We start from the raw sequence: 24,007 nt of genomic DNA, 5'->3' as shown, positions 1-24,007 counted from the left end.
AGTCCATGAATCTGATTGCTCAAGCAATGGTTTGAGATATTTCCTCTAACTGCACTTGGATGTTTCACTGTGTGCGCATCAAGCCACTCATGTTTTCGCCACATAAAATTCCACTTCCTAGTTCGATATGGTTACTACAGTAGTGTTATCATCATTGGACAACTTTTCAGGAATATAACTTTTGGTTTAAAATATGAAAGTTCACAGGGCTCTACATTAACTTTTTAATCCACTCGTCCAGTCAGACAAGCAGCAAGGTTTTCACTTGTCCTCACCATAACCTTTTTATTCCTATGTATTTACTAGCTCAATGTAAGGAAAGTGATTAACAAAAAGTTTATCTAAAAGCGGATATAGCTATGATAAGAAGACCGAGTCATATATATCCCCCGCCTGATATACCAACTATATACCAAGTTTCAAGATATTATTTGTCACATTTTTCAAGTTCTGCTGCAGGAAACCAACCCTACCTCTTTACACTGACCTCAGCAGCCCATGGCATAAACCCACCGGACCTTTGGTCCAGGTGAGCTAAAAGTTTCTCACATTTCTTAATATCAAAAGGCACATATACAACACATACACCAACTTTCAAGACCATACCGCTCATATGGCCCTTTTCCACTACCCTTTTTCAGCTCACTTCAGCCTGACACGGCTCGCGTTTCGACTATCTCAGAACAGCACGACTCAGCTCGCTTCAGCCCTGCTTAGCACCCAAAACTCGCACGGTTTTGGAGTAGGGCTGAAGCAAGCCAAACCGAGCCGAGCGGGGCTAGGGGCGTGAGGAGACACTCCCCTGTGCACTGATTGGTGAGGAGGAGTGTCCTCACACGCCCACACGCCCCGCGAGCACGCTGGGATCTGTAAACACCGTAAACCCGGAAGAAGAAGAATTACGAGAATTTCTGAAGCTTTATGCGCCTCGCCTCATCTACACGCTCTTGCCAGTATCTGTTGGCGTTGTCGGTGACAACAAGCCACAGCACCAAGACCAGCAACACTAACGACTCCATGTCCTCCATGTTTGTTGTTTACTATCCGGGTCGTGAGACTACCGCTTAAAAGGTCACTGATGTCACTGTTTGCGCTGCTTAACGACATCGCGTGACGTCCACCCACTTTCGCTAACTCCACCCAATGTGTCCACCCACTTCCAGCCAGCACGGTTCAGCACGGTTGTAGTCGAAATGCAACTCCAACAGCCCCACTCAGCTCAACTCAGCCCAACTCAGCACTGCACGGCTCAGCCCAACTCAGCCGCGTTTGTAGTGGAAAAGCGGCAATAGTTTTCAAGTTCTGCTCCGGAAACAAAACCTACCCCTAAGACTAACCTGAGAGACTAAATCTGAAATTGTTTCCACGGAAACATGAAAAATTTTAATTTCTCAAATTTCTTAGTATAAAAAGGCACATCACATTTGTGATAAGTGCAGATTAGTTAGCTCTCTGACGGAGATGATTACAATGCTAGAAGCGCGTGTCCAGGCTTTAGAGAAGGTCAGTGAGCGTGAAAACAGTGTAGTTTCTGTAGGGGAACGTCTGGATGCCCTAGGTGGAGTTAGCAATCCCCCAACTCCAGCATTAGAGTCCTTACAGCGGGGCGAATGGGTGACGGCTCGGCGGCATAAGCGTAGAGCCAAAGCTACCGCTGAGGCTCGCCCACAGGAGCACCACTCCTCTCCACGTCACGTGCTGAACAGGTTTGCTCTCCTTAGTGATGTACCCACTGAGAAACTTGAAAGAGCTCTGGTTATAGGGGACTCTATCATACGGCACGTGAAATTAGCTCAGCCTTTAGGGGCACCAGCAGCTTTAGTCAGGTGTAGTCAGGAGCCAGGGTGCCGGACATAGCAGGTAATCTTGGGGTCCTAGGCAAGCACAGGTTCTCAAAGATAGTTATCCATGCAGGAGCTAATGATGTACGCCTTCGTCAGTCTGAGGTTACTAAGAGTAACTTTGTAGAGGTGTTTAAATTAGCGAAGGCGATGTCCGATGCTGTAGTATGCTCTGGCCCCATCCCAATGCGGCGTGGCGATGTAGCTTACAGCAGGTTATGGTCGCTGAACTGCTGGCTGTCCAGGTGGTGCTCTGAAAACAGTGTGGGCTTTATAGATAATTGGGCTAATTTTGAGGGCACTGCTGGCCTGTTAGGGCGGGACGGTATCCATCCCACTTGGGAAGGTGCTGCTCTCATTTCCTGCAGCATAGGTCATAGTCTCAGAACAGGCCTAGTTAATTTCTGACAATCCAGAGCCAAGGCCAGGGAGCAGACGAACAGGCTAAACCGACTGTCTGCTAGCTGCACAGAGTCGTCACTCTGGGTCCACTACATTGAGACTGTGTCTGTTCCCCGAGCTAAACAAAAAAGTAGAAATTTTCAGAGAGTTTGTTCCAGTAACCTAATCAATATAAAATTAGATCATACTGACTATACAGCTGCTGCCAGCACCTTTGATCTAAAGGTGGGGCTATTAAATATTAGATCTCTTACATCTAAAGCGCTAATGGTTAATGAACTCATTACTGATCAGGAGTTTAATGTACTTTGCTTAACTGAAACATGGATTAAGCCAAATGAATATATAACATTAAATGAAGCGAGTCCTCCTGGATACAGTTATATCACCAGCCTCGTCTAACTGGCAGAGGAGGAGGCGTTGCGGTTATTTATAACGATTATCTAGGTGTAACACAAAAACCTGGTTATAAATTTAATACATTTGAAGTTCTTCATACTCATATAATGTATGTAGCCTCGAAAAATAAGTCTACCCAGTTAATTCCATTGCTTATTATTTACAGGCCCCCGGGGCCATATTCTGAGTTTCTTTCTGAATTTGCAGGTTTTATCTCAGATCTGGTTATTTCCTTAGACAAAGCATTAGTTGTCGGAGATTTTAATATTCACTTCGATAACCCAGAAGACCCTTTAAAAACAGCGTTTGTGTACATTTTAGATTCAGTAGGGATTAATCAGAATGTCATAGGACCGACCCACAATGGTGGTCACACCCTTGATCTAATACTAACATTCAGATTAAACATGGACAATATAGTCATACTTCCACAGTCTGAAGTTCTCAGATCATTATCTCATCTCATTCAAACTATGTCCGAGTAATAATATATGCACCTCACCACGCTACTGTATTAAACGTACTTTCACGTCAACTACTGCACAGAGCTTTATAAATGATCTCCCAGAGTTATCAACTTTGATTGGGTCACTGTCAGCCCCTGCAGAACTTGATCAGGCAACTGAATGCTTAGAGTTAACATTCCGCCATACCTTAGATAATGTAGCTCCTCTAAAAAGGAAAATGGTCAGAGACAAAAAATTAGCACCCTGGTATAATGATGACACTCGCACTTTAAAACAGACCACTCGAAAATTGGAACGTAAATGGCGTCAAACAAAATTGGTAGTGTTCAAATTAGCATGGAAGGAGAGCTTCCTGAAGTATAGAAAAGCTCTTAGTGCTGCGAGATCAACATATTTCTCCTCCCTGAAGATAACAAAAACAATCCTAGATTCCTATTTAATACTGTAGCAAAATTAATGAGGAATAAGTCCACTATAGACACATGCACACCTGCAGTATGTAGTAGCAACGACTTCATGAATTTTTTTAATGACAAAATTGAGAATATCCGACAAAAAATTCAAACTACTAATTTAAGGTCAGACAATGAAAGTGACCTTGTAGTTAATTATATAACTGTATCAGATCATCAGTTAGAATGTTTTACTCCCCTAAAAGAAAGTGAATTACTTTCATTAATCTGTGCATCAAAAGCCTCAGCTTGCGTACTAGATCCCTTACCTACACGTCTATTCAAACAGATAATACCTGAAGTAATTGAACCACTTCTGAAAATAATAAATTCTTCTCTTATGATTGGCTATGTACCCAAATCCTTTAAACTAGCAGTTATCAAACCCCTGATTAAAAAACCTAACCTTGATCCCTGTCAGCTGTCCAATTATCGGCCAATATCAAACCTCCCCTTTATCTCCAAGATCCTTGAAAAAGCTATGGCACAACAGTTATGCTCATATTTACATAGGAATAACATCCATGAAATGTATCAGTCAGGATTTAGACCTCATCATAGCACAGAGACAGCACTGGTTAAAGTAGTAAACGACCTACTGTTGGCGTCTGATCAGGGCTGTGTCTCGCTACTTGTGTTGCTTGACCTTAGTGCAGCATTTGATACCATTGATCATTCCATTCTTCTGGATAGACTAGAAAATGTTGTGGGAGTTAAGGGAATGGCCCTCTCCTGGCTCAGGTCTTATCTAACTGATCGTTATCAGTATGTTGATATCACCATTTATATTTCTAGACGTACTGAAGTAAAGTTTGGTGTTCCACAAGGTTCTGTCTTGGGTCCACTGCTTTTTTCTCTATATATGTTACCTCTGGGTGATATTATTCGTAAACATTGTATTAGTTTCCACTGTTATGCTGATGACACACAGTTGTATGTCTCTGCAAAACCTGATGAGAGACACCAGCTTAATAGAATTGAGGAATGTGTTAAGGACATTAGACACTGGATGCTTATTAATTTCCTTCTGCTTAACTCTGACAAGACTGAAGTACTTGTGCTAGGACCACATACAGCTAGAAGTAAGTTTTCTGATTACACAGTGACTCTGGATGGCCTTTCTGTTTCTTCACATGCAGCAGTAAAAGACCTCGGAGTGATTATTGACCCCAGTCTTTCATTCGAAACTCACATTGATAACATCACCCGGATAGCTTTCTTTCATCTCAGAAATGTTGCAAAGATAAGAAATTTAATGTCATTGCATGACGCAGAAAAACTAGTCCATGCTTTCGTTACCTCCAGGTTGGATTATTGTAATGCCTTACTGTCTGGATGTTCCAATAAGTGCATAAACAAGCTCCAGTTAGTTCAAAATGCAGCAGCAAGAGTCCTTACTAGAACTAGAAAATATGACCACATCACGCCTGTCTTATCTACACTGCATTGGCTCCCAATCAAATTTCGTATTGATTATAAAATACTACTATTGACCTTTAAAGCACTAAATGATCTCACACCACAGTACCTGAGTGAACTTCTGCTCCTCTATGACCCGCCACGCCTACTTAGATCAAAAGGTGCAGGCTATCTGCTGGTACCTCGTATAGTGAAGGCTACATCAGGGGGCAGAGCCTTTTCTTACAAAGCCCCATAGTTATGGAACAGCCTTCCAAGTAATGTCCGGGAATCAGACACAGTCTCAGCATTTAAGTCTAGGCTGAAAACATATTTGTTTAGTCAAGCCTTTTGTTAATGGTGTTTATGAGGTAAACGTGTAGATCTGGAGGGTCCTCAGACAGAGTGTTTTGGTAAACTGGGATGTATGGATGCTGTCAGTCCCCACTCACTTGCTCACTCGAGTTTGTTGACGGTGTAGTGGCTGGCTGCTTTATGTCCCGGGGCTCCCTCATGCCTGTGCTACCTTCTGGCTCTCCCCTTTTAGTTATGCGGTCATAGTTAGTTGCCGGAGTCCCTGCTTGTACTCAGTGCAATATGTATACTGTTCCTACTTATTCAGGTGATATTGGGCATACCTAACCACCTGCTTTTTCTTTCTCTCCCTCTCTCCCCCCCCCAAAATCTGTCCCTCTGAGTTACATGGAGTCAACAGAAAATCTTTGGTGGAGAGGGTGGAGACCTCGACGACTGGCTCTCGTAGCCTGCAGGGAATTGGCCGTCAGACATTCTGTCGCATGTCCCAGACCCGGTGAAATGTAACTGAATTGTCTTGGCCAGCCCTAAGGGTCCCATCTGAATCTCATCATTGCTGAGGAGTGTGCTCCCATCACCCAATCAAGCATCCAGCCAGAGCAGGTCATGATATTTTTTAACCATATTAACATGCCATTGTTGTGTGTTATGCCTGATGTCAAGAGACTCGTCTCTGCGAGCCTACCACACAGATTTAATACTTGTGTCATTTTTAGGGCATACCTAACAACCTGTGTTTTCTTTCTCTTTCTCTCCCCCCCCATCTGTCCCTCTGAGTTACATGTTGGTCCTGGGATTGAGATGCTGGCCTCTTCTGCCCCTCGGACTTGCTTGATCCATCCTGGTGCCCTGTGTCTGGTCGGAGTTTTATCGCATCGCTCCTGTGGAGGATGGCCCCATGAGGACAGTTGAGGGTTATACCTGGAGGATGCTCTGGATTCTTACAGTAATGCTTTTATGGCTGAGGACTACAGTTGACTTGCAAACTTTAGGACTGCAGTTGTCATGAACAGTTTTGCACTCAAGTTTCCATCAATGAAGCGTTATAACATCAACGAAACTGTCTTCATGTTAAAACTGTTAATGTTATAGTCATGCTGTCTGTTGTTGCCCAAATGAGGATGGGTTCCCTTTTGAGTCTGGTTCCTCTCGAGGTTTCTTCCTCATGTCGTCTGAGGGAGTTTTTCCTTGCCACCGTCGCCACAGGCTTGCTCATTGGGGATAGATTAGGGACAAAATTAGCTCATGTTTTAAGTCATTCAAATTCTGTAAAGCTGCTTTGCGACAATGTTTATTGTTAAAAGCACTATACAAATAAACTTGACATCTATAAATCACCTTGTTAACATGTATACCAAGTTTCAAATCCGTATCATGAATAGTTTTGGATATATGCTCCGGAAATGAACATCACTCTTAGAAAACTAAGTCAAAATCTATTTAGGTAAAAATCTGAAAAATACTGTACTTTTTTTCAAAAATCCAAAATAGCAAAAGGCACCAGTTCACATGTTTCTTGGTATGTATAGACCCCTTTCACATGACATCACCACGCCGCGAGATTTTATTAGGCGCCATATTGGAAGACCAAGTACATGCACTCACAATATAAAACAAAGTACGAGCGAGAGTAAAGTGACACGATGGATGATAATTCGGGTTATGTGAGTACATTACCAGTTGCAGAAAGGGCACGATATGTGGAGAAACTGGCTGTGATTGATGGGTTTGACCCATATGATAAGACTCAGAAAAAATTGTGAATCCAAGCACACATTTTAACGCAAAAGTTCGTTTATATCCCGACCTTGTCAGCTGTCAGATTTATGTTTATGGTCCCGGTAAGCTGGTAAATAATTTTTTTTTTTCTTTACCAAATTCTAACAGAAAACGAGAGCACCCGAAAGGGAAAACCGAGCCGAGCCGCCTCACGGCTGTAATGCAAATTGCTTTCCTCCTCCGTATACAAGTGCGCTTCCATGGCAGGGAAAAAGAAACTACATTCTGCCGCCTATGTAGTTCCCTACTTAAACAAATAGGAGTCATTCAGGATTCAGCCATGTTTTTGCTCTGCGTTTTTACTCGACCAAAGTTATACAGTATTATGAGCTTTAAATTGCATAAATAAAACCATTTGGTGAAACTTTGAAGAAGAGATTGTACTGGTTTAAAGTTTTTGCCTAACGTTTTCATGTCGACTCCAATTAATACACTAGTAGAATCGATGACTAGTTTAGTAGGCCAAAACTTTTTTCAATTTTTGACTGTACCAGCCTGAAAAAACTTGCGACAGTCAAATGGAAAAAAAGCAAGCTGGTCATGTTGTACTGGATTAATCTATGATGAGTATAGTAAGTGATACTAGTACTGATGCAATAAAACAGATGACTGTAATCTGGTAGGCAGCACGATTTATATTATTTCTCCGTGTCAGATACATAAGGAGGACCGGACACCAATTCTGCCATCTGTTTGCTACCCAGACATTGTAAACTATTTGTTGTTTACACCCAGTGCCTACACTGCTGATGACTTGAAAGCCTACAAAGGGCTACAGGCTTACAATTATGTTGTTAGTGGCTTGGTTCGTGATATTACAGCTATTGTTAAGAATAACCTACACATAGTTATGGCCAAGGTAATCTTGTTGATATTTATCTTTTAATAATACATCTTTTCAGTTGAAAAATTAATACTTTTTGTTACTATTAAGGTATCCATAATTTAGGTTAATTTATCCAAATTATACATATGTATTTATGATATATGCCTACACAACAAATATGTTTTATTTATATAATAGGAGGGAGAGCAAGCCCCAAACCATCCTAAATTATTATTATTATTATTATTATTATTAAATTGTAGAAGTCTGGGAGGCTTGCTCATCATACAGTTATCAACTTGAGGCCAATTTAGCATGTTTTAAATCTGAATTTCTTGCGTTTGCTTACCTCAAAGTGTCCGCAGATCATGCACAGACTTATCCGTTATATCCACAGTTTTTTGCCAAGTCTCACACAGGTTTCTTTCAAGTCTACTGTTGGGCCAATAAATCATAAATAAAACAGCTCAGATTTGTTTGTTTAAGTCGTTTGCCACTCCACTTTATTCTCGTGGGTTCACATAGCGCTGCCGTTATCACGAGTTTGTTGGTCTTCCAAAATGGCGCAGGGTCTGCTTACTTCCGGTTTCGGGTGACGTCAGTGAAAGGGGTCTATACAAAGTTTCATGGAGATATCTTCAGTAGTTTTAAAGATATGGCCTGGAAACAAAAATGTGACTGGACAGACAGCTGGACGGAACCCGTTTCTATGTCCTCCGCCAGACTTTGTTTGGGCAGGGGATAATCATTATGCTTTAATGATGTATAATTTTTCAATAAAACTCAAACTTTAACTGTAATAATAAACAGAAACTACCCAAACCCCATTATGGTGCGTGTTTTTCTAACCTATTACCTGATCTGCAGTTTTAAGAGCTAAACTCACCCAAATTCAAAGCTTTCTGCAAGAAATAAAGTTAAAGCTTGATTAATCCAGTAAAATGTGAAGTATAAATTAATTTAAAGAAATGAAACAAAGAAAAGTTGGATGTGATCAGGGGCACAGAATCACGTTGTGAATGAAAACAAACCGTGAGTTCGGCACTGTCGTAAAATTCCCATGAAATATTTTACCACATTTGTGATGGTGAATGTGAACCATACAAAAGAAAGAAGAAAAAACAAACAAACAAAAATCCCACAACATTCATCCAATGAATGTCTGAATTAAATGACGATTTATTTTATTGACGTATTTGATCATCTTTTCTCCGATTTCAATTAATTCAAAGTCTAATAATCTATAATTAAATATTACGATGTGGTTATTTTTACACACGCACCTGCTGTACTCGGCTTCCCTGGAATTTCGTAAACAATAACACGGACGAATCACTGAGGGGACTGAACTAGTTTTGTTGGAACTTTATTGATGTAACTCTTGAATAATTACTGTAAAAATGGTGATTTTCAACAAATATTTAAGTTGCTCCGTTGGACAGGCAGATGCAGATTTGACTTGTCCGGACCAAACATTTGGTTGCCCTGGACAGTCAGACTACCATTAAATGTTGTGCCCTGGCTCATCAGATAAAGATGAAAAGGAAAAAGGGACATCAATTTTACCAGGTGCACCTTTATCAGGAAATATACAAATCATTGTGAGCAAGCTAACTAGCCAGGCAACATGCTACAAAGTGATTAAAACAGATGGGGGTCAGCTTATTCCCCCAAAGCGTCTAGTGGTTACTATAAAACACACAATCCAGTTTCTACAGTGATTGTTGCCCTATGCTGGTCAGCCTATATCTCCCCCCTTTCTATTCACTTCCACCAGTAAAATGAGACACTCAACACATCACTCTAAGCCTACTTTGATGTTTACTCAGTCAAAATTTGTCCATTTTTCTTTTTCATTCAAAAATGGTCAAAAACGCATCCCGAATAAATAAAGTAAACTGATGTTTACAATATACTCCTCTAACCAGAGTTTACCTTCTGTCTAACTTGCACAACGGCCTTCCAGTAATCCTTGGCTTCGACCCGATGGCAGTCGTCACACATGTGCGACTGAATGATGAAATCCACTATGAACACTTGCTGCAGTATGGCACCATTCAGTACCTACAGATAGAGATCAGATATTAACCGGACTTGCCAGGTTCACAGTGAAAGCCTTTCTAGGCAGTGAGCAAACAGCCACATTACCTCTTTCTGAATGGTGAGCTTCAACTTAATCCTTTTAGAATGTGGCTCTGTCCACACGAAGCCCGCATCGACAAGGCGCACCTGGGCAAGGGAAAGAACAGAAAAAGGTTACCATAAAGACATGCATATAATGATGGAACCTTGAACACATTTTGAAACAGCTTTACAATGCAAATAGAAATTCCATTTTATTATATGGATACGAGTGTTTTACTAGGAAATATACCACTCGTATTTTTCATACGAGCTCCATCTGGGACATGGAGAACCAAAACCGTGACATAAATCTCTATAGGTCATTCGTGAGAAAAATCGATGAATTATGATAAATTTTGGTACTTTTTGTGAATGTGTCTATATAATTAAAAGAAAATCACACATTGGCTTGAAGATATGAAGTTCATCTTCTCGTGTTGAAAAACTCATTTTTCATACTAAATAAACTGTAGATGAGTGACATTTAAATAATATCGGCTGGCTTTTTTTTTGTGGTATATCAGATATATTCCATTCAGCTAGCATGATACTGAACAAGTCGAAAACGAGAATGAAATATATATCTGATATATGACAAAAAAAGCCAGCCAACATTATTCGTCTCATCTCATCTCTCTAGCCGCTTTATCCTTCTACAGGGTCGCAGGCAATCTGGAGCCTATCCCAGCTGACTACGGGCGAAAAGCGGGGTACACCCTGGACAAGTCGCCAGGTCATCACAGGGCTGACACATAGACACAGACAACCATTCACACTCACATTCACACCTACGGTCAATTTAGAGTCACCAGTTAACCTAACCTGCATGTCTTTGGACTGTGGGGGAAACCGGAGCACCCGGAGGAAACCCACGCGGACACAGGGAGAACATGCAAACTCCACACAGAAAGGCCCTCGCCAGCCACGGGGCTCGAACCCAGACCTTCTTGCTGTGAGGCGACAGCGCTAACCACTACACCACCGTGCCGCCCGCCAACATTATTATAATAATAATAATAATACATACACACTCCTTTCGGGTGTTCAACGCGTCTTTCTCTTTCAAAATTCTCTCAAAATCTTCCGGATTTATTGAAGCAAACCTAGCAGCCATGTCTATTTACAAATTGTTAAAGTCGCCCGCTAGCACGGAGGTTTTACATCTTTGATGCGTGACGTCATGCTGTCTTAACAACCATGCAATATTGTAAAACATATTCAATGTTCATTCTCCATTGGGTAGAGTGACGTAATCCACATAGGAAAAGCGATATGCTAACAATATTGCATGCTATCAAACCAAATGAATGAAACCGGCTAGAAGGGAATAGAACACGTTTTTATTCCATCAAATAAGTGTCCTGTATGCATAACAAATCCCTTTGTTTCACTTCGATGACGTCACTCTCAGTGTTTTCTCGCTAACTGGACGTGCATTGGCAAAATGGCGAACCGGTTCAAAATTAAATTTGTGTGGATGTGTCCATTTAATATAAAGAACATTACATGGCGGTGTAAAGATATGAAGTTTATCTTATGTTGAAAAATATATATCACTCTTGATATACTGTATATATTTCACCATTTGAAGATAAACTTAATATTTTCGTGCAACCGTGTAATATCTATGTATTATCAAGTTACATTCTTAACCAATTCCTCCACATAAACGACCTTCCTCAAGACACATCCTGTTAACTGCTTACCTTTGACATTGAGCCCTTTATTTTCTTTAGGCAGAGAGCAAGCAGCTCGCGGGACTCTAAAGCACACTGAACCCACGTGCCTGGAGGCTGCAGGTACCTGTTGCAACGGGATGAAACTGTAAGTCAGCCAAAAAAGCCGATTTGAGTATGAAAATGTCTGAGATGGAAGCAGCTACTGAAATGCAAGGAGGAACTTCAGGAGCCTACCGTTCACACTGTTTGCAAAAATGGACGGAGACCTGCTTTGGGATTCCATCAGAGATGTCCACCTGGGTCCTCAGGCAGGACACACACATGTTGGCTGGGTTCGGGGGAATGGGGATGCCACATGTGCAGCAAAGGCTGTGAAAAGAGAGTACTTTAAAAATCTGATTGCTATCTAACAAGAACTAGATGTAATGGAATCCATTCATTTATGCCTTTCACTATAGTAGTGAATTCACTCGTATGGAAGAACAATAATCATCATCTGCAGGGCTCGACATTAGCGGGACTGTCCAGGACAACCAAAACATTTGGTCTGGACAAGTCAAATCTCCCACCTGTTTGATGGGACGAGTTAAAGATCTGTTGAAAAAAAAAACATTTTTACAGTAATTTTTCAAGCGTTACATTAATAAAGGTCCAATGAAACTAGTTCAGTCCCCTCAGTGATCCGGCTGTGTTATTGTTCCAGGGAAGCCGAGTACAGCAGGTGTGTGTGTGTGTGTGTGTGTGTGTGTGTGTATAAAAATAACCACGTCGTAATATCTAATTACAAATTATTAGAGACTCCTCAAAATTGGAGAAATGACTGAAATACCTCAATAAAAATAAAAATCTGTGGTGAAGATTCATTTCATTCAGACATTCATTGTATTTTTCTTTTGTATGGTTGACATTAAAAGGCAGACTACCTTTCAAAATTTTCAAGTTTAGGTCATAAAAAGAATTTTCCTGAGACCCAATTATTTTTGTTTAGTGGACAGAAAGCTACTGAATTCAAATCACAGACTTCCAAATTTTATTAGTTTTTTTTTTTAATAGAACAATTAATTAATTTAGGGCCACGTGGCCCTAAACTCTCCACTATTTTTTCCACTATATGCTTCACCATGACCCAATTCAAGATACTACATCATGCATCATGTGGTGGGCTTTCCTCATTCGCGCAAGGCATTGTGGGATACAAATTTGAAACAGGAGAGAAAAATGGAGGACGCGAGTGCGCGAATGAAACATGAAAGACTGACTACAGTAACGGAAAGCGAGAAAAGACACTGTTATATACAAAGGAAAGGAAACGCAGGACCAAACTAATAAATATCGGCGCTCAGCAAGCACCTCAGTGTGATCAGCTGTTCATTTAGCGACAGAATGATGTAACTCTCAGTGCACGGTCAAAGGTAAACCTGCGCATGCGCACACCAGATTTCCTCTGTCTGCTTGACTGCACAAAGTGAGCAATTTCATGCACATTATTTGGTAGGGAATCCCCTTAAATTAAATAACTTCCCAGCCACAGAATGGCCTGGATTTCTTTTTTTTTTCTTAAGATATTGCAGAAATAAACATATATGTCACAATAACCAAATTTCAAAGGAAACTAAATTTCACCGATTTTATGAAATCGAAAGTCCGTCTACTTTTAACCATCACAAAATATGGTAAAATATTTTACAGGAATTTTATAACATCCGTCCATCCATCCATCTTCTACTGCTTATCCGGGTCATGGGGGTAGCAGCCTAAGCAGAGCAGCCCAGACTTCCCTCTCCCCAGCCACCTCCACCAGCTCTTCCGGGGGAATACCGAGGTGTTCCCAGGCCAGCCGAGAGATGTAATCTCTCCAGTGTGTCCTGGGTCTACCCCGGGTTCTCCTCCTGGTGGGGCATGCCCAGAAAACCTCCTTTGGGAGGTGTCCAGGGGGCATCCTAACAAGGTGCCCAAACCACCTCAACTGACTCCTTTCGATGTGGAGGAGCAGCGGTTCTACTCAGAATCTCTCCCGAATGACCAAGCTTCTCACCCTGTCTCTAAGGGAGAGCCCAGCCACCTTGCAGAGAAAACTCATTTCTACTGCTGGTATCTGCAATCTCATTCTTTCAGTCACTACCCATAGCTCATGACCATAGGTGAGAGTGGGAACGTAGATGGACCAGTAAACAGAGCTTTGCCTTTTGGCTCAGCTCTCACTTTACCACAACAGACCTGTTTAGCGTCAGCATCACTGCTGATGCTGCCCCGATCCATCTGTCCAACTCCTGCTTCCCCTTACCCTCACTCGTGAACAAAACCCCGAGATACTTAAACTCCTCCACTTTAGGTAGCAACTCCCCCCTGACCCAGAGTAGGCACTCCACCCGTTTCCAGCTGAGCGCCATGGCCACGGACTTGGAGGTGCTGATCCTCATCCCAGCCGCTTAACACTCTGCTGCAAACCGTCCCAGCGCATGCTGTAAGTCACAGATTGATGAAGCCAACAGGACCATATCATCCGCAAAAAACAGAAACGTGATCCTGCTGCCACCAAACCGGACACCCTCTGCCCCTTGGCTGCACCTAGAAATTCTGTCCATACAAGTTATAAACAGAACCGGTGACAAAGGGCAGCCCTGGCAGAGTCCCACATGCACTGGGAACGAGTCTGACTTACTGCCGGCAACGCGAACCAAACCCCTGCTCTGGTCATACAGGGTCCGAATGGCCTGCAGTAATGGGCCCTAAACCCCATACTCCCGAAGCACCCCCCAACAGGGCACCACAAGGGACACTGTTGCAAGCCTTCTCCAGGTCCACAAAAAAAAAAAAAAAATGTAGACCGGTTGGGCAAACTCCCATGCACCCTCCAGTACCCCTGCACGAGTAAAGAGCTGGTCCAGCATTCTACGACCAGGACAAAAACTGTATTGTTCCTCCTGAATCTGAGTTTCAACTATCGACAGGACACTCCTCTCCAGCACCCCAGCATAGGCTTTCCCAGGGAGGCTGAGAAATGTGATCCCCCTATAGTTGAAGCACACTCTCCGGACCCCTTTTTAAAAAGTGGGACCACCACCCCAGTCTGCCAATCCAGAGGCACTGTCCCCGACCTCCACACAAATGTTGAAGAGGCATGTCAGCCAAGACAGCCCAACAACATCCAGTGCCTTCAGGAACTCAGAATGAATCTCATCCACCACCTTGGAACCCAGCCACAAAGGAGCTTTTTAAGCACCTTGGCAACCTCAGCCCCTGTGATGGGAGAGTCCTCCCAAGCACCCTCAGACTCTGCGTCCTCCTCGGACAACATGAAGGTGGGATTGAGGAGATCCTCAAAGTATTCCTTCCACCATCAGACAATGTCCCCAGTTGAGGTCAACAGCACTCCATCCTTGCTGTAAAACAGTAGGGACAGAACACTGCTTCCCATTCCTGAGGTGCCAGATGGTTTGCCAGAATCTCTTCGAGGCCAACCGAAAGTCACTTTCCATGGCCTCAGTGAACTCCTCCCACACCCGAGTTTTTGCTTCAGTGACCGCCAGAGCCACATTCTACTTGGCCCGTCGGTATCCGTCAGCTGCCTCTAGAGACCCACAGGCTAACCAAGCCCGACAGGACTCCTTCAGCTTGACGGCTCCCCTCACTGCAGGTGTCCACCACCAGGTTCGGGGTTTACTGCCATGACAGGCACCAACAACCTTGCAGCCGCAACTCTGTATGACTGCCTCAGCAATGGAGGTGCGGAACATGGTCCACTCGGACTCAATGTCCCCATCCTACCCCGGTATGCAGTTGAAGCTCTGCCGAATGTGGCAGTTGAAGATCCAACGGAGGGGAGCCTCCGCCAGACATTCCCAGCATACCCTCACTACACGTTTGGGACTGCCAGGTCTGTCCAGCCTCCTCCCCCACCATCTGATCCAGCTTGCCACCAGGTAGCGATCAGGTGACAGCTCTGCTCCTCTCTTCACTCGAGTGTCCAAGACATACAGTCGTAGATCAGATGAAACAACAACAAAGTCAATCAATCATCAATCTACAGCCTAGAGTGTCTTCGTGCCACGTGCACTTATGGACACCCTTATGCTCGAACATAGTGTTTGTTATGGCCAAACCATGCATGGCACAGAAGTCCAACTGAACACCGCTCAGGTCGTCCCCCCCCCATTGCACCCTTCCAGGTCTCACAGTCATTGCCCACGTGAGCATTGAAGTCCCCCAGTAAAACAATAGAGTCCCCTCGTGGTGCACTGTCTAGCACCCCACTCAAGAACTCCAAGAAGGCTGGGTACTCAACTACCATTTGGCACATAAGCGCAAATGACAGTCGGAGACCGTTCCCCAACCCGAAGGTGCAGGGAAACGACCCTCTCATTCACTGTGGAGACTCCGATATTAGCGCACCGAACTGGGGGACTACCAATAGCCCCACCCCTGCCTGGCACCGCTCACCCTTGGCAACTCTAGCATAGAAGAGAGTCCAACCCCTCTCCAGGAAATTGGTTCCAGATCCCAAGCTATGCATTGAGGTAAGTGCAACTATATCTAGTCGGTACCGCTCAACCTCACGCACAAGCTCAGGCTCCTTTCCCACCAGAGAGGTGACATTCCATGTCCCAAAAGCCAGTTTTCTCAGCCGGGGATCAGTACGCCAGGGCCTCCACCTTTGGCTGCCACCCAATTCACAGTGCACCGGACCCTTACGGCACCTCCTGTGGGTAGTGGGTCCACAGGAGAGTGGTTCCATGTTGCTCAATTGAGCTGGGCCTGGCCGGGCCCCACGGCCATAGGCCCGGCCACCAGGCATTCATCGACGAGCCCCTCCCCCAGGCCTGGCTCCAAGGTGGGGCCCCGGTATCCCTAATCCAGGCGAGGGTACTCAGATACCTGTTTTTCCTTTCATAAGGGTCATTTGAACCTTTCATTTTGAAAGAGCGGTTCAAATTTTATAACAGTGAATGAAAATTCAGTTTGTTTTCGTTCACAACGTGATTCTATTACCCGTATCATGTCCAACTTGTTTTCTTTCAGTTTCATTTCGTTGAAGGAAAGTGAAAAAGAGGACAATCCTGACTCTTAAAACTGCAGATCAGGTAATGGATTAGAACACCACACGCACCATAATGGGGCATTAGATAGTTTTTGTTTATTGTTACATTTAAAGTTGAGTTTTATTGAAATATTATAAATCATTAAAATATAATGATTATCATAACTATACCTGCTTTTAGATAAACTTTGTTAATCACTTGCCTTTCACTGATAGTTGGTATATCAGGCGGGGGATATATATCACTCTGTCTTCTTATCATAGCTATACCCGCTTTTAGATAAACTTTTTGTTAATCACTTTCCTTACATTGAGCTAGTAAATACATAGGAATAAAAAGGTTATGGTCAGGACGAGTGAAAAACCTTGCTGCTTGTCCGAGTGGATTAAAAGGTTAATGTCGAGCCCTGATCTGTATATGCATGTCATTTTATGAACGATGCTGTAATGTGAATGAAGTTATTTCCCCCTGTGCTTTATATTAAACTGCCTCTTCCAGCCTATGATACAGTAAAAACCCTCCTGAGAATTTTTTTTTCTTGGTCTTGTAAAATCCCCATCTACAATATACAATACACCTAATATAGATCTAGAAATAAAAATGTTTAAATGTCTATAGAACTGATGTAATATACTCACATATTGCCTTGGCTGCTTGATGCTGGAGCTTGCATGTACTCCATAGCTGTGGAGAGACCACAGGTCATCAGTTACAGTATAACAACTGCCACAGTGTAAAAATAAAATTTAAAAAAAAAAAAAAACAAAAAAAAACCACACACTACGGGTTGTTCTGGTATCGGAAAAATAATCAACAATGGGGTGGTGTGATGTAGCCTGATGCAAAAATATCGTTTCCATGCAATAAAAGCACGTCCTGAAGCGTTTTAGGGTCTGAGTCCACTAAATGCATTTTTATTCTGGCTGCACCTAAACAAATCCTAGCGATGACATCGCTCAACATCCTTAATGCAAAAAGAACCTGAATATAAAGATTTTTTTTCTCTCTGCGCTCAAGGTGCTTTCAGTTGAAAATAGCTCCCCTTTTTCAAATCTCATTGGTCACTTCTCTCTCACCAACCAATCAAAATCAAGAAAGGGCGGGACTTATGGAGGAGGCGAAACACTATTATTTTTAAAGGCGTCTCAATTCCCATGTCGAGAGCTCCTACTAATGGCAGGCTGCAATTTCTTTCCATCGTTTTAGCGAACTTTTGTAAAGTAAACAGAGACTTGATGTTGACAAGAAAGGAACGCAGAAGTGCTAGATGTTTTTTTTGTAACCTAGCGACAATAAGGATTTGAAAGAAGCGCTTGCTCAGAAAACGAGGTTGTGGATGCTGCTGGCACCAAAAAAAATAAATAAATCTGGCGGACGCAGGCCTTTGTTCGTCTTACCGTGTTTATTTATTAATTTATTTATTTAAAGAACAACCACCGTTTACAAAATACGGACAAGTCATGGAATACAGATTCACGGAAAATAAAAACATAATACAAAGCATGGATCTTTTATTCATGGATGTGTGATATTTTCATTGAAATATTAATAGTAAATTAAAGGGGAACTGAAGGCAAATGTTTTATCAAAATTCTATTTGTCATTTTATAAAATGTAGGAATGCATTTTTTGATAGCTATTTTGTCACTGCTATAGCAAGTTATGAGTGTTTGAAATATGCTATGTAATGTATCAGTCCATGTGTCAAAGCAACGGCCATAAACGAGATTCGCTGAGACCTGTGCGAGACTTCGTGGGACGGAAGTAAAGCGTACAGCGGAAATCAAAGTGACCAACATCTTCCAAATGTTATCAAAAGACGCACGCGCCCTCCTTCGAATGCTGACGTAATCAAGCCAGAAGTTTTCCGTGTATGAAATCGCTCCCTACTCATTATATAGGGCACTATATAGTGGGGATGCCATTTTGTAGTGCTGTCCGAAACCTTAGTGAGGATTATTTAGGAAATGTGCTCAGTATAACGTATTTATCACAAAAATACATGCATGTATTTATTATTTTGAAAACCCACCAGCCACCTGATCCGGCACATTTTAATTGTGCAACAGTAATGATGTACATACCAACACAATGGACTAGTCCTTATCCTGTCGTCTTTCCAACTCTTCTCTACTCCACGTTGGTTCAAAATCGTATGGAATAATCTCCATCACTGATGAAGCTGGCAAATCTCGAAATTAATCTAAATTGGAATGATATGGCGATCTGGCCGCTGTGTAAACAGTTTTCAAAATGGCAGCGCTGACACTTCACATTTGAAGTCTTGCACAAGTCTCATGAAGATCGCACGAATAAGCAACGCCTGCCGTGGACCATATGAACTACATTCAGCATGGCTAAAAACCGAAAAGGCCGATAAGTGTAATATAATATGCCAATACGAGTCATGATATAAGGCTAATAAAATCAAAAATGTAACTGAATAACACATTAAGAAATAAAGCAAGTTTAAAAATGACTCCTTTAATAAAGTGAACATATAAATGCAGGTAAGATATTTTAATTATGAACTTCAGCAGTCCAAACATTTAATTGTTTTAGATTTCTTAATCTGCTTTATCCGTGATACATCATCCATAACCAATCCGTAATACAATGAAACATCTGTGACCAATCCGGTGTAGGTGCAATAGGCTTATCAAAATCAGTCTCATGTACACTACCGTTCAAAAGTTTGGGGTCACCCAGACAATTTTGTGTTTTCCATGAAAAGTCACACTTTTATTTACCACCACAAGTTGTAAAATGAATAGAAAAATATAGTCAAGACGTTTTTCTGGCCATTTTGAGCATTTAATCGACCCCACAAATGTGATGCTCCAGAAACTCAATCTGCTCAAAGGAAGGTCAGTTTTATAGCTTCTCTAAAGAGCTCAACTGTTTTCAGCTGTGCTAACATGATTGTACAAGGGTTTTCTAATCATCCATTAGCCTTCTGAGGCAATGAGCAAACACATTGTACCATTAGAACACTGGAGTGATAGTTGCTGGAAATGGGCCTCTATACACCTATGTAGATTAGGGGTCGACCAATAATCGGCCTGGCCGATATATCGGGCCGATATTCTGCATTTTTAGGGTTATCGGTATCGGCCATAATTTCCACCGATATGCCGATAACATGCTTTTTTGCAGCCATTTCGTTCCTAACGCGACCGTCACTGCACGTCCTTTCATGCACTCGCCTCTCTGAGTTCAAGAACACGGTCCCGCCCACCACAACATCTGATTTGTTTAGCACAAGAGATATAGCCAATCGACACGTGTAGCTAAACGCTGTGAACTGTTTCAAGGCGGCCGTACGGGCACTCGGGCAGAAGCGGCACAAGGGATACAGCCAATCAACACGCGTAGCTAAACGCTGTGAACTGTTTCAAGGCGGCCGTATGGGCACTCGGGCAGAAGCAGATCCCACTTCAAGGTAAGGACACGCTGCTTTTGCCGCAATAAGTCACAAACACACAAGTTGCAAAAGCACAACATCATATGTTTACATTCTTCATCTACTACTCGTGGCGGCACGGTGGTGTGGTGGTTAGCGCTGTCGCCTCACAGCAAGAAGGTCCGGGTTCGAGCCCCGTGGCCGGCGAGGGCCTTTCTGTGCGGAGTTTGCATGTTCTCCCCGTGTCCGCGTGGGTTTCCTCCGGGTGCTCCGGTTTCCCCCACAGTCCAAAGACATGCAGGTTAGGTTAACTGGTGACTCTAAATTGACCGTAGGTGTGAATGTGAGTGTGAATGGTTGTCTGTGTCTATGTGTCAGCCCTGTGATGACCTGGCGACTTGTCCAGGGTGTACCCCGCCTTTCGCCCATAGTCAGCTGGGATAGGCTCCAGCTTGCCTGCGACCCTGTAGAACAGGATAAAGCGGCTAGAGATAATGAGATGAGATGAGATCTACTACTCGTTAAAATTGTCCATTTGCATCTGTGTAGCCAGGCAAACTTAGCTTATGGAAGGAAGCACTTGAATTAGCCTACAACCAACTAGTCTCGCTGAAACCACATGTAATGCTTCCTTCACTACAATATAATCCTCCTAAATTGGGAATATTAGGCTTGGGCATTAAAAGCATTAGAATGTAGATGGTTACTTGTTGTTACATACTAGGGAGTGATAGCCTACTTTATGTTTGATTTTACTTTTTAAAAAATGCTGCAGGCAGCTCCCTACACTTGATTTATTTAAAAACTACTTGAAGTTGGTAAGTCTTACTTAGTTCTTAGTGTAAATGAATCCAGAGTGTATTTTCATTTATTTTCCACTGAAAATGGTGAGCTGTAATATAGTAGGGAGTGATTTATTTTTTTATTGGTGAATATTTTATTATTTTATTTCTCATTTTATTCTAACTAATGTTTGACTTTATTGTACAAATGCTGCTGGCATCTCCCTGCACAAAATTTCATGTTCAATTTTACAATTAAACATACATTTCATGGATATGAAGGTCTGTGTCAGTGTGCGCTATGTTTAATTTCATGTGAATTATAATGTTTACATTTATCGGTTGCACATATCGGTTATCGGCATCCCAATTCCATAATAACTGGTATCGGTATCAGCCCTGAAAAAAAAAATATATATATATATATATATATATATATATATATATATATATATATATCGGTCGATCCCTAATGTAGATATTGCACCAAAAACCAGACATTTGCAGCTAGAATAGTCATTTACCACATTAGCAATGTATAGAGTGTATTTCTGATTAGTTTAAAGTGATCGTCATTGAAAAGAACAGTGCTTTTCTTTCAAAAATAAGGAAATTTCAAAGTGACCCCAAACTTTTGAACGGTAGTGTAAAAACGGATCAGTCTCAAATTCATTAATTCAAGTGTCTAATAGTTTAGAGCTAAACTATTAAAATCACTGGAATAACTTGGTAAATGTTGCTATAGTTTATTGAGTATTGTAGCTCTAATGTAATATGTTTACTCTAGATCTAACACATTCATATAACAATCAAATGGGCGAAAGCAATTAGAATACTTGTTTGGCAGAGGTTGGCACTCAATGAATGTTGTAGCAATAGACAGGACAGTTTATTCCAAAGATACCATTTATTGAGATGGCCGACATGAATTAGCAAACTAATACTGATCAGATATAGCAACAATAGCAGCCAAGGAATAATTCAATATAAAATGGTGATACAATGTATACAGGTAATAATCAGTAGTGTATATGATAAAGCACTAATGGTGATCAGAAGTAATAAGCTATACAAGTTTACAGTGTAGGGGTGAGTGGATGTTAAAATATGATAGGGAAATCACATGGGGGGGTAGGAGTAAGTGTGTGTGTGTGTATATGGAATGTGAATGGAATCCGCGAGCCTTGTGCCAGGCCGTGCCCAGAGGGGGATGGTCAACACAGGGAGAGCACGCGAAAGAGAGACAAAGGAATCTGCAGTTTAAACTAGTCCAGCTAGGCTTTAAAACCAACTTCTACTTTAGCTACTCCTGAAATCCCAATGTTGAGAAGTGTAGTACGACAGAGGGAGTTAAAAAGAGAGAGGGAGAAAATGTATGCACGATCTAACTAAATACAAATAGTAAACAAAGTAAAATCAAACCACACGCGGTCTAAGACCAACTTTCGTGTGGATCAAAACGCATACATTTAAACCATAAATGTATTCAAATAAACAACACTTCACATTAACTAGCCACAACTAAGACTAACAATTGCCCAGATGCCAGCCTTAATTGAGATCGCTCTTGCTTGGCAACTGAAGTGCATCGTCTGTTATCCAAAGACAGTGCGGAGCGCAGGTCCAGGGAGAAAACAGCTTTGTTCCCTTCACTTTTACAGCTCGTCAGCTGAAGATCTTCGGTGTCCCGTCGGTCATCCGATGATCTGGAAGGAATCTTGTTTATAGTTCGTCGACGTTGAGAAAGGGATCTGGTCGCCTTTTCTCTTTGAAACACTGCGTGGGCTGCAGTAACTAACCGGTTTAGTTATTACTACAACTATGCGAAGGTCAAATACATTGAACTTTGGCTAAAGGTCCGGTATCAATAGCTTAGTCTTTGTTCTCTGTCCTTCTGTAGCACCAATGCATCGGCTTCTCTTTCACGCATGGAATCCACCGCCAAAGAGAAAGAACTTCAATTCCGGCTTGGGTTTAAAGCACAGTCATGACTTCACTGTATTTGGTATCCGGTATCATCTCTGTATCCAATACCATGACAGGGAGTCAGAAGAATGGGTGGAGATAGAACATGGCATTGAGTACAGGGATTGGTGCATTCAACGCTGTACAGTGAAAGGGGGAAGATTACTGTGGCTACAGCATGGCAATCCATCCCTTCACCGGAAATCACTAGCATCCGTAACTACTCCGTATTTGTATTCTTATTTATTATAATTTACCTGTGACCATCTGCTACACAATCCCTACTGCCAACATCAGTGTTTGGGTGAAATATGTAAACTTCATCCCCTTTTGGTAAAAAAGGCATTTCAGATTTGTGTTCTCTGTATATTATTAGATGTTCCACATCTCTTATCGAAAGACCTATCTGTCGATTAGTTAACATTCGCTCGACTTTACCTGGTGCTTCTACCTTCATCACGTAGCTACCATCAGTAGATAGCATCACTGTAGGCAGGGTTCTAACTCGACCAAAACATCAGCATAGTGGCATCAGTTATAACAGCTGGGGGTTCGGGGGGCCGCCTTAGGACCCCGAAAGCTCACAGGGTCTACATACTGCATTTCCTGGTACTTGCAGGCCTCCCTGACAGTCACTCTTTTTTTGGTAATATTAATTTTTTTTTTTTTGCCAAAAAGTTGCTGTGATTGTTTTTGATTGAAGATTTATTATAATTAATAAATCAACTAGATTAGTGACATTGATGGAATAAGAATAAAACAACCAGTTGATATTCACCAAGTATCAGCTTTATTTTCAGCTTCAGTCATTCAATTACTATACATGACTATCCAGATCTAACTCGGGGACCAGCACAGATTACATGCATGGTGTGTAAGTGCCTCTTAACACGGATGGCGCTTTACCACGAACACAGCATAAGGAAGGCGGTAAACCGGACTAGCATGATCAGTTATATTCTCCACACGGAACTACTCAGGCAGCTATGCACTGGGTGCTTATGTGGACGGGGAGTGGAGCATGTCCAAGCATGGAACATTCGCATGGTGGTACGCCATAGCCACAGCGTGGGCATAACAAGAAAATTAAACAAAAGACCACATTTCCAAGATTGACAAGTCTGTGTTAGTGCAGC

At 42.2% G+C, this 24,007-nt stretch overlaps 1 protein-coding gene across 2 annotated transcripts in view; it reads right to left on the bottom strand.

The window, feature by feature from the left end:
• Positions 1–24,007, bottom strand: part of nmd3 (NMD3 ribosome export adaptor) — a 62,368-nt gene that overhangs the window by 18,401 nt on the left and 19,960 nt on the right. For both annotated transcript variants that reach the window (XM_060905859.1, XM_060905860.1), the window contains exons 2-6: positions 17,360–17,405; positions 11,917–12,051; positions 11,710–11,806; positions 10,028–10,108; positions 9,815–9,943 (exon numbers count right to left, since the gene is read on the bottom strand). In XM_060905859.1, the coding sequence (XP_060761842.1) occupies positions 9,815–9,943; positions 10,028–10,108; positions 11,710–11,806; positions 11,917–12,051; positions 17,360–17,405 (488 nt within the window). The remainder of the gene's footprint in view (positions 1–9,814; positions 9,944–10,027; positions 10,109–11,709; positions 11,807–11,916; positions 12,052–17,359; positions 17,406–24,007) is intronic.

This window comes from Neoarius graeffei, chromosome 23 (genome assembly GCF_027579695.1).
Source record: "Neoarius graeffei isolate fNeoGra1 chromosome 23, fNeoGra1.pri, whole genome shotgun sequence".
In the NCBI taxonomy this organism is placed as follows: Eukaryota; Metazoa; Chordata; class Actinopteri; order Siluriformes; family Ariidae; genus Neoarius; species Neoarius graeffei.
This window is presented reverse-complemented; position numbering and strand designations above follow the sequence as displayed.